This window comes from Pleurodeles waltl, chromosome 2_1, assembly GCF_031143425.1.
Source record: "Pleurodeles waltl isolate 20211129_DDA chromosome 2_1, aPleWal1.hap1.20221129, whole genome shotgun sequence".
NCBI classification, from domain to species: Eukaryota; Metazoa; Chordata; class Amphibia; order Caudata; family Salamandridae; genus Pleurodeles; species Pleurodeles waltl.
Window position 1 is genome coordinate 681,903,646 of NC_090438.1, and position 12,478 is coordinate 681,916,123.

Consider the following 12,478-nt stretch of genomic DNA (forward strand, 5'->3'; position numbering starts at 1 on the left):
TACAGTCCACTGTTATGGTAGGACATTACATCTTTTCCCCTTTTACAACAATGAATCAAACCCTCTAAACCTGTGGACCAATACGAGTGCTACAGACCTCAGCCACTAAAAAATTGAAATGTTAAAATACTTGCTAAAGCCATTGCAAATAGATTGTTTCAACTGCTCCCTAAATGTGTCCTGCCGGACCAAGCTACCCTTATTCTGAGGAGGTGTATCATGTATAACCTCTGAATTATGTTTGCAGTTTTACACCAAACTGACCCCAATACACAAGCCACTGAAATCTAATTGGCTGCTACAAAAGTGTTTTTTTTGTTGGCATGGAGCTATTTTATGGCCACCCTTGGCTGCACAGGAATTCCCCCTCCAGTTTTGGCCCTGGTCAAACTTCTTTGCGCTCTACTGACGGCTTGCCTAAACATGAATGAGGGGTTCTCATTGCCACTCACAATTGCACAAGGAACTAGACATGGCTGCCATTTCCCCCCGCGCTTGCGCTTTGCTCCAACAGCACTACACGTGAAACGCCTTGAGGTTCAGAGGTAGACCCCTATGGATTTCTATTCACGTGGATTACATTACCCTGACTTATAAGGGACCCGCAGAAAAATCTCAATCCTGTCTTCCGCAAGTTTATTAAACTTGGAGGTCTATCTGGCCTGTCCATAAACTGGGGTAAGTCAGCTATTGTTACTTTAACAAGACAACCGGCTAGATTGAACACTGAATATCCTCTGCAGAAAGTGCGATCTCATCTCCAGTGATGTCATACAACAACCTGAGGTGACTTATACCCATAGGGTGAATTTATCACAAGTGATGACCTCCGAGCATGCTCAATAGTCACTCCTCTCGATACGCTCCTCTACCTCAGGTTAAAATCAACAGGAAAAAGAAGACACCAATTTTCCCACAGAAGCCCGACAATTCAGACCTTTAGAGGCTTCTTTAAGTAATATGACCCCCAAAAATGTTATTACACTGCTATACTGTGCAGCACAAGCCGAAATGGCTGGCAGCTATAGCACCCTTCGAGCAGGATAAGAGACAGGTCTAGGTGTCCCTTTAAAGGATGAAGTCATGGAATACTGATATGCCCAAACCGGAGAAGTCCTGTCTAGCAGCTGATCGCAATTAATCCACTGCTAGTACATTAACAGGGTATAGTACACACTAGTAATGCTACACAAGTGGGGACTGAGGGAGGACTCTGGATGTGCCCGCTGTGAAGCGGAGGATGCCGACTTCTTCCCCCTAGCTTAGAACTGTTTGCAGATCTTTATGTTTTGGGGCTGGGTGTTCCACATTATCCAACAAATTACAGAGGTTCTGTTGCAGATACTTCCTTTAGTGGGGTGTTGGGTGCAGAGGATTCCTTACACAAATCGTAAAATTAAATCCCTGGCTCCGTTGCCAATACTCTCGCCCCATTCAAGAATCCTTCCAATAGACGCACCAACAGAAAGGCCTTCTGGTTTACCGCCGACCTCCACGAATATAAGCAAAGCAGCCGAAGTCTCGAAAGAAAGTGGCGCCAAGATCAGACTCTGGACAACCACACAGCCTTCAAAAACGCCATCCGCAGACACCATCAACTCATCCGAGACGCCAAAAGAACTGCCTTCAAAGACCGAATCCACAACAATGCACACAGCCACTAGGAGCTCTTCAACGTCGTGAGGGAACTCTTCAGCCCCAGCTCCAACGTCAACAACATCCTGCCATCCCAAGACCTCTGTGGCTCCCTTGCCTCCCACTTCCACCGCAAGATTGCAGACATCCACGACAGCTTCAGCACCTAGACCCCCGCGGCAACCACCAACACCACAGATTCACCTCCAACCAAGCTCCTGCTCTCCTGGACCCCCGTCAACGACAACGACACCATCGAAATTATGAACACCATCCACTCCGGCTCTCCATCTGACCCCTGCCCTCACCACATCCTCAACAAAGCAAGCTCCGTCATTGCACCCCAACTACGCAAGATTATCAACAGCTCCTTCGAGTCCGCCACCTTCCTGGAGAGCTGGAAACACACTGAGATCAACGCTCTCCTCAAACAACCCAAGGCAGACCCAAAGGACCTCAAGAACTTCCAGCATATCTCCCTGCTCCCCTTCCCCGCAAAAGTCATCGAGAAGGCCATCAACAGACAACTATCCCGCTTCCTAGAGGAGAACTGCACCCTGGACCCTTCCCAATCTGGATTCCGCAGCCACCACAGCACCGAAACCGCCCTCATCGCCGCCACCGATGACATCAGAACCATACTGGAAAGCGGTGAAACCGCAGCCCTCATCCTCCTGGACCTCTCGGCCGCGTTCGACACCGTCTTCCACCACACCCTACGCTCACGCCTCAGCAATGCTGTTATCCGTGACAGAGCCCTGGATTGGGTCACCTCCTTTCTCACTGGCAGAACCCAGAGAGTCTGCCTCTCCCCATTCCGCTCAGAGGCCACCAAAATCATCTGCGGCGTACCCCAGGGTTCGTCCCTCAGCCCGAAATTCTTCAACGTCTACATTGCCCGCTCGCTAACATCGCCCGATCCCACAACCTCAACATCATCTCATACGCCAACACCACCCAGCTGATCCTCTCCCTCACCAAGGACTCCGCCAAGACCTACCTCCACGAAGGAATGAAGGCCATCACCGAATGGATGAAGAGCAGCTGCCTCAAACTCGATTCGGACAAGACGGAAGGCCTTATCTTCGGCTCCACACCCTCGCATCGGATGACTCCTGGTGGCCTGCCACTCTCAGAACTGCTTCGAGTCCCACCGACCACGCGCGCAACCTAGGATTTATCTTGGACCCCTCACTATCCATGACCAAGCAAGTCAACACCATCTCCTCCTCCTGCTTCAACACCCTCTGCATGCTCTGAAAGATCTACAAATCGATACCCACCGAATCCAGAAGAACAGTCACCCAAGCCCTCGTAAGCAGCAAACTGGACTACGGCAATGCCCTCTATGCAGGAAGCACGGCCAAACTCCTGAAGAGACTGTAACGCATCCAGAACACCTCCGCACACCTCATCCTGGACATCCCCCACCACTGCCACTTCACAAACCACCTGAAAAACCTGCACTGGCTCCCAGTCAACAGGAGAATCACCTTCAAACTCCTCACCCACGCTCACAAAGCACTGCACAACACCGGACCAGAATACCTCAAACGAGTCTCCTTCTACTCCCCTCCCCTGCATCTCTGCTCCGCTGACCTCGCCCTCGCAACCGTCCCACGCGTCCGCAGAACTACAACCGGCGGTAGACCTTTTTCACACCTCGCTGCCAAAACGTGGAACACTCTTCCCACCCACCTGCACCAGACCAAAGACCTCCTTACCTTCAGGAAGGAAACTTCTCAAGACAAGGCTGTTCGAGCAGTAGCAGCAACTCCCCCCCCCACCTTCTCCTCCTCCCCTCCTCAGCGCCTTGAGACCCTCACGGGTGAGTAGTGCGCTTTACAAATCCCTGATTGATTGATTGTTGCTAGCCAAGCAATTGGTGATGAAGAGCTGGGACGGGACGGACCCAAGCAATCAAATAATAACTATTTGGGATTAGATATTGTAATGATCAACCTGAACTGCACAACAAACTCCTAATCAAACCATCCTACTCTATAGATGTCTTGGCCCCATGCTGCTACTATCTGCTGTGGCTGCCGAACCAGACAAGCACTGAAATACTGTTTGGAAACCCTTGAATGTGTGGCCTGTGATGTCAAATTGAGACGCATCGCATGACGATAGGAGGTGCATGGGGGAGCCTTGTGAAGCAATGTATTAAATATTGTGTCAGACTTGTGTTTGCGGTCTGTTTTCCTGTATTGCTCTGTTTTTTCAGTTTTATTTTGTACTTTATATAAACGTAATTAAAGAGGAAAAAAACAAAAGGAGTCATGGTGGATGTGGGTAGGGTAAAGGGCAGCATCCAGGTCATTTTCCAGTGAGTGGACCATGTCAAGTTATCCATATTATGACATCATGTGTGAACATCAACCCTTCGGTTTGATTCAGACGCTGATCAGATTAGCTGCTAGAAGGATAATATGTAACCAACCGGGAACAAATGTCCTTACCACTTTTGCTTTCTAGTCTCGAGCTGCAACATTCACTTACAGCTTCGCAAATGTTTTTATTCGCAGGCACAGATTTCATGTTTGATATACTGTGCGGATGAAAGATGCGTAGAACTGCATATTCTCTTTCTTTCCAAGCCCCCCCTTTCCACAGGTGAACTCAATTCTAATATACAAAAATACCACAGTGTAGTGGAAATTAAGACCACATATCTGAGAATGTCTTGGTCTCTTTTCTTCAATCACTAACCTAAAGTGCTGCTCCATTAAAAAGTAGCCTCAACAAAGGCAGGAATTTACTTCCTAGTAGCTTACCAATGAAATGCAGGTGTTTGCAAATACAAAAATAAACTACTTGTAGCATGCAAGTAAGGAATAGTAACAGAGGACTAGAATTTAAATGCAACTAACCGAACTTGGATAGTGGTCAGTGTCTGAATTCTTAACAACTAACAAGGTATTTTGTTTCCACACAGTTGCCATGGTATGGGCAATGGTTTCGGAGGCCAAATAGCCCCAGTGGGTACCAACAATGCAATTCAGATTGGAACCTCTGCATGGTTCTTACATCATTAAGTGCAAAGGAGATCAAAGGTAGAAGAGGAATTCATGCCTATGAATGTATCACAGCTAAAGTACTGTGCAGATTCCTTCTGACCTCACAGGGAAACGCTTGAACTTTTGTAAACCTGTTGAGAAGATTATAAATGATCTAGGACAAGCCCTAAAGTATGCACAACTACAGTGATGCAGTAATTTCACTGGAAACACTCAAACTACAATTCCTGCATTTTAACCTTCTGTCCTGTTTTTTTGAATACCACATAATAATGAGCATTTGTGTGGCTAAGGCTCATAACGAGAGTACAATTTAGCGACCAAGAGCAAATGCTGAATTACTAAGGATAAAGGTGCTTAAAGCTTCCACTAAATACGCAGAATTGAATCCTGTCTTCAGAGCTGTATCTCTTAAAATGTACTTGAAAGCATAATGCTATGGATGTGCTGTCCATGCATGGCGAACAATTGGTCTCCTGCTCATGAAACGAAACAACACATTACAATTTGGCACTTCTGGAAAATAAAATATTGTGCATCTCATTTGGGTAGTAATACTAAGGGTCAAACTGACAAATTCCACTCTCTGCCTTGATAAGGGTTTCTGGTCATAGGTTTCTGAAGTGAAAAAGCATGGAAAAAAAAGCAGGACACCCAGGATGTGAAAAAATGCACCAATGTGTTTGGAGGGTGGGAATGAGCTTTCTGGTATTCACCGTAAATCTCCTCTTCGTTGCTCACATAGTGTGCAATCTCCTAACAAAGTGTGATCAAAGACCCCGCCAGACAAAAATAAAAAAGTGAGGAAATAAAAAAAATACCATGGATAATTGTGGAGGGTTTTCAAGAACAAGGCAAAATCAAATGTTTTCAAGAATTTTTCTGTGTCAAAGACCACTAGACTACCAAACATCACTCCTCCAGTTCACGAAAACTTTGAGCCACAATCAGCTACAGATGATATAAAACCTGTGCTCTAAAGGTGATTTAACTTTCTGCCAAAAACGCTGAGCCATTCTGTGGCCTGTGTTGAGAAGCATGGAACAATGACACACACGTCCTCTGCATGAAGGAATGAGCTGCCAGTTTCCAAAGTAAAATTACAATAAGTAATTCAATGCACAACTTACCCACACAGTCACAGCACTCATCCCACAGTGTGCTGAGACAGAGCATGCATTCCTTGCAACATGAGCAGTTTCCGTCACTTGGGCGGCACTGGCAAAGCTCCTGCAAATTCAATGAACATGAGAATGTCACACATTTAATTTGCAAGCATGGCCACAGTTTGATATATGCTTCTTCAATAAACGAACTTTAGACCAGTGGTTCCGAAACCTTTTAAAAACACAATCCACTTTTTAGAACAACAAACTTTTGTGACTCACCTCCCAATAAAGGTCGTGAGGCCAATTTTAAAATGTAACTAAAGCATCGTATGGTGGCACATTGTTATTTACAGACAGCAAATTTTCCACTGAAATGGCCACTAAATATGCACAGAAATATATATTTGATACAACTATTTATATAGCACACAAATGATAAGGTGTTGAAACTGTGTTTCTGTGAATATTTATCATTTGTGCATCACCAAGTAAAAAGTGTCTCGAATTGTCTTAATCCTATTAAAATCTTTGTTTCCATCACACTTCATAATTACAATAAATGTGCTTTATTTTTGCTTTCCTTACTGCTAAAGGCATACACTTCATTTACAGGTATTTGCATATTATTGTGTACTGCAAAAAAGTAACCTACAGCTTTTACTTTCATACTCTAATTCATTTTAAAAACTCTTCTCAATTTGCAGTCTGAGAAAGAAAAGTAAACACCAATCCCCTTGTTGAAAGAATAGCAACCTGGAATTTGACCTCTGTGCTCGAAGCTCCGGCAATGTGACAAGATGAACACAGAATTTAAAGGCATTTTTAGTTATAGTTTGGACTTTCCCGACCCACCACAAATCATCTTATAACTCTCATTTTGGGAAACGCTGCTTTAGATTTAAATGTGAATTTCATTGCTGTTACCTACCCAACACTGCTCCCCCTTTGCCAAATAACACTCCACAGAAGTGTGAAAGGCTGAGGCCATTTTATATTGTTGATTTTCTGATATACATAGTTTGTAGTATAAAGTGGCTCAGACATCCTCTGATGCATCTAAAATATATTTAACACTTTAAAAAAAAAACGAGAAAAAAAAAGGTTGTTTCCCTTTATACAACAGCCTTCTCAAAGTGAGGACTGCAGTGATGAAGACCAGATCTCAGAGATACGGATTTCCAATTACTTGGTAGTTATAGTATAGTGCTGAATTCTCATTCAGATTAAAGAAAGCACAAGCTGTGCTAAATAAAGAGGGCTTCATTCAGAGGCTCATGGTGAATCAGATGTCTGGCGGCGCAAGCTGCGTTTATGCTCGATTCTAAAGGGTGCAATCATTTCATATGGTTTTACCATTAATAATTTCAGCCCCCTGTTTTCATCATTAGCTTGTCACTATAACCAGGGCCACTGGAATTATGCGATTCTACGTCAGCAGCGTTATTAGCATAAACATGGGTTTGCCCCATGTTCCTTGATCTGCTGCCCGATTTGCAGCTTTTAGCAAAAAATAACAAAAAAAACAATTGTGTTTCTAGCTCAAATGGTTTAAATTGACTAAAAATAGAGTGATGCGTGTTGTGCAGTGGAAGGCATTGAGCAAAGATTGAATGTTCAACTTTCAAATGTATATTGTTGTGTAAGGTGAAACCTTGTCCAGAGAGTGTGAATATGTGTAAAAATGACAAAATAATGAACTGATACTAACACAAAATGAGCCACATTATGCAGCATGCTTTGCATTTTATGCCACATAATTTAGTAAACCTGTTGCACAATTTGGTCCTTCCTTGCTGTGTAATCCCAGTGGCCCTGACCATAACCAACTCAGGCCAACCATATTGAGAATCATCTCTGCAAATGCATGCACTTGTTTTCAGAGGAAGCACGCAGCTTCTGCGCGATTAAACCCAGAAGGGAGGCTTCTTTCTGTGGATCAGATAAGTTCTGGAAACAGCTGTGCTGTCAAGTCAGACCTAAAAGATGAGGGCAAAAACGCTTTTATGGCAGCACTATGTTCATTTTCACAATCAATGGCTGTTTAAAAATATATTTTGTATTTGCTTGGCACCTTTCAGGAAACTACATCAAGGATTCACAGACCCAATGTGTTGCGACTAAGCGGTTTATGAAATCCAGCTAGGGATGTTTCCCAATGAGGCAGGCATTTTTCATCCCAAGCATTACCAAAAAGACTCCTAACTGCACAAACATGGTATTTTTAATGTAGCAATTTTCGAAACCTCCATTCAGTAAATGCTTTCTTTTTAGATATACATTAACTCTCTGGTGGGAAGGGTGGGGTGCAAGCTAAAATATCAAATCAAGAATTCCACACATACGCTTGTTTGCCTGATGACAGAATACTAGAACATTCAATTCAGAAAAGAACTGAAAAATATGTTATTGGCAAAAATTAGTGATACATCAATAAACTGGAGTTGTGTGATTCACATAGATGCTGCTACATTTTACTGTTCAGATGCAATGCCAAATACTGAATCAATTCTGTTGCATATAATGGTTCGGAACAAGGCTCCAATAGATACTGCCCCCTTCTCATATTCCACAATACCTTAAGGTACATGTAGACCTAACTGAAGAATTTCAGATGTTTGTGGGCATTTGGCAGTAAAAGAAGGACTACGATTGCTAAGATGCTGTACTTTGACACTACTACAAGCAGCAATACTCAGCCTCCATCCATTTTCACGTTTAGATATCAAATTTCATATAGAGCTGGAAAACGGGAAAGGACCTATATATGATGGCAGAAAAAGTGCCATACAAGGCTAGAGGGGGCCCGAGAAAGTTTAAGATCTGGGGTCGGTCCAGGGAGGAAATATTACCATCTTGAAGATAGGAGCGGGAGGGAGGGGCACTTGCAGATTACTGTAGTAGGCAAGGATTTTGAGTTGGTATCCCCCTCTGGCTCCTGCCAATCCTCCCCCCACTCCCGTGACAAACCCTGCGGGCGGAAGATTGGCATTTTAATATTCCATGTTAACACTCTTAAGAGGGGTTTAATATTGTTGTGCTACTGTAGTGAATTTGATTTTACTGCATGGTCACCCCATAGTTACACCTTCTTCCAGGCCCTATTCTTGCTGATATTAGGAATCTGTTCACTCTGACACTGATCAGTGTCACAGCGCATTTGTTCTGGCTCTAAAACGATATTGGTAAAAATTACTTCACCAAATTGGTCTATTTAACTTTCGTGAAAGGCCATAATAGATGACACAGACGTAAGCACCAACGGCAGAGGAGTTAAATGGCATTTGTGGGCTGCAGTACACATTTACACCACCCACAAATATGACAAAAATATATTGCTGCCAGGAGTACCAATGTGCTGCAGTTACATTGAGGCTTAAAGGCACTGCAGTTAACATATGTCAAGGAAAAGTACCATCGCCATGTAGAAATACATATTTTTATATATTAAATGTCACACCTGAAGTGTGCCTTCTTAGTCAACAAGGCAGCGTTCCTAAACTATAAAAAAGGTATATTTAAAAGGTGTACCCTCACAGCGGAGGCCTAAAAGCTATTTCCCTTTGTTGGTCCAGCTACGTTTACAATAGGGCAGGCCTAACTAAGTGTGATCAAAATATTTAATCTCATATCTGCACCTGCGAAAGTGCTAGTAAGGTTCTCCAATGTTATTTCTTATTTAACTTTTAAATGTGAGTTTAGTGCTTAAATCAGGTTTTGTTAACCTCAGTGGAAAAGTAATTTTAGAAAAATGTAGTCTGCTTGAGCCAAAACTGGCTTAAAATCAGTTGTGCCATGTATAGCTCCTTGAGAGCTAGATAGAATACAAATGCTTGTCTGGGAGAATAGACCAACAACACAACAACCCTGGCTCAGATGACAATGTCCGACCTCTGAGCCCATGAAGGACAGAGGGTGTAAACTACTGCCTATTTAGCATGGATTAGATTTCTGGGAATGGACAGGAACAATTGGCAGAATAAAGGACAGCCTCAGAACCATCTCTTCATCGCGCAAATGCATTTTTTCTATTTATTCTACCTGGCGAAGACATTTTTCCTTATATAGGAAGACCTTTCCCTACAGCCTCAGTAAATCTGGGGTGATCTGTTCCCTTTTCCTACCTGGAAGGGTGTTAAACCTGCCCATGGTGAAGTAAATCTCCAGCCATTTCCAGAGTGAAAAGAGGGCAGAGTGGATTTTAGGATAGCCTACAAACATAACAGGCCAGCCTTGAAATGCCCACTTGTCATGCACTGGGTGATATTCACAGACCTTCTCTACATTCTTACTGTAATAAATGCATATCTTTCTGTAAAGAATCTATTTTTTATTTCCAGGAAGGACTAAAAAGGGTAAACACTGGTTTAAACTTGCATTTACAACCAAATTTTACTTTGTGATTGAATGGGTCCCTATATGCCTATATAAAGGATAGGTTATGGACAATTATGCATTATGATTCCACATAGTGTCTGCAATCGAAGCTAGCGGTTTGCATATTTTTGTTTAACCTCAACTTTGTGAAGTTCAGAAATGGCAAACTATTTTAAAAAACGTTCATTCTGCTACACAGGACCACAATTACACCACTATGCAAACCTGTGTTACTGGTCGCAGTAAAATGCTTAAATTCCTTTCTCCAATGCTGTGGTCCAAGGCAGATGGAAGTTGTTCAACGTGGAAAAAATACTCTGTTATATTAATAATAAAAACATGGAGGCCATGTCATGCAGAAATAACTTCAGAATTGTGGTATGTCGGAGTCCACAAGCATGGGTAAACTGGAGTACTATACTGAAACAATGCTCACCATTCTCTTTGGAGCAGACAGGTTCTCTCATCTCCTGATAATTAGAAAGGGCTCATTGTTTACTGGTATACACCCTGCTGCTGACCACTCCTGCCTGGTCCAACATTGCCTGCCTTTCTAATTTCACCCATCCTGACAGCACTCCAGCTGGCCAGGGAAAAGGTATAGGAGGGCAACGTCAATAGTACCCTACCTGGATTTTCACCAACATGGTCCGGAAGGCCCACAGGGAATTTCTACCAGTAAAAAAAGAAAAAAAAAACTTCAACAGGCTGGTCTGGAATAGGCAATGCTATACTTGGAGCCACTTCCAAGCACAGTCACTGTCCCCTAGCACTAAGAGTTGAAATGGCCTACTAGGGTACTACGAACCCCACTCTCCCAACCTGCCCCACCCCCCCCAACTCACATGGGGCCATATGTACGAACACATTTTCCCATTGACACAGAATGGGTAAAACCCTTTGCTACATCTGGCCCATGGATGCTTATGTGAGGAACAGCCCTGAAAGATAGGAATACTGAGCCTCATTTTATTAGTAGCCCAAATATTTGACCAACACACAAGTATATAACTGAAGTATTCAGAAAGTGACTTAGAATACACCAGGGGCATGGAAGGTGCTATACGCTTACGCCAAAGATACAAATCGTAACAGTAGGTCACACTGTGCCACAATGGAAAACATTATTATAGTATAGAGTATGTTGCAGCCCTAACAGCATTTTACTACTGCCTCAAGTGATAGGATACTCACGGGTTCAGTTTCAGAAAGCATCACAACCGAATTCAAATGTGTGGGGATTGGACATCCGTAATCAAATCCAAAAGAGGAATGGTCTCCTTTCTCAAGAGCAGATCAAACTGCATTCTCAAGGCAAAAAATTATGTTCGGTAACCAGGTGTGTCCTACAACCACCATAATAAAACTATTTATCCTGTGAAGTGTCCACTGAGAGTGCCCTACCATTACAAACCTGGGGTAATAAAGAGATGGGCAGGTTCCTCAACTTATTAGACAATCTGATCAGTGTCCAAGCATTTTACATCAAGCTGCAGCAGTTACTGAAGATACAGAGGAACTGGTGATGCTTAACAGTAGAAAACAATGTGCCAATTATAACAGTGTGCCATTGGGAACACTGAGCCATTGAGGATACAGAGCGATTAATGGTACTTAACTACTAATCATACTAAGCCACTTGTACTACTCATGCATTGATAAAAATGAGCCACTGGTAATGAGGATAACTGATAATCCTGGTAATTGATGCCAAAAAGCCACTCATGAAACTGATCCACTAACACAGAGACATACACGACAATCAGCTTTTCATTATAAGTGATTTCTGAGAATATGTCCCTGCTGAGCACTATGTTGTGTCTCCAAGCTAATCTTGGTCACACCTAGAGGATTTCTTTTTCACCCACTAGCCACTGCAGACATGCCAACTTACCATCTGAAGTGGGGAAGACAGGAGTCCAATGAACCCCCCTAAACGTATCTGGAAGGGATCTACATTAGGTACAGACAAACCTGACCGTATTTAGACATGTATGATTCATGGTCTCAGTGTGTGTGATGTAACGTGCTCAGGCACCCTACACTGCTATGAGAGGTGCTATAAAACAAATGAAATAGATGTGACAGAGGGACTTTGGAGAGATCAGAGGCCTTTAAGGTTTTACCTCCTTTCTCCATCACATATTTGTGTGAAAAAGCTTTCTAAGATCGTATGTACCTAGAAATAAATATAGAAATTTCATGAGACATGTAGAATCTGACCTATGGATTCAACTTTCTGAAGTAAAACCAAACATTGAAGAGTTAGTAGCCGAGATGCAACGCCAAACCTTCCCATTATAACTTTTCAATTTTTGCATATGTTTTCAATAAACAAAT

The 12,478-nt window shown here is 43.0% G+C and overlaps 1 protein-coding gene across 1 annotated transcript in view; it reads right to left on the reverse strand.

Annotated features, from left to right (window-relative positions):
• The window catches only part of TWSG1 (twisted gastrulation BMP signaling modulator 1), an 83,755-nt gene that overhangs the window by 33,918 nt on the left and 37,359 nt on the right, over positions 1-12,478 (reverse strand). Inside the window, exon 3 of the mRNA XM_069216599.1 lies at positions 5,786-5,885. Coding sequence (XP_069072700.1) covers positions 5,786-5,885 — 100 coding nt within the window. The remainder of the gene's footprint in view (positions 1-5,785; positions 5,886-12,478) is intronic.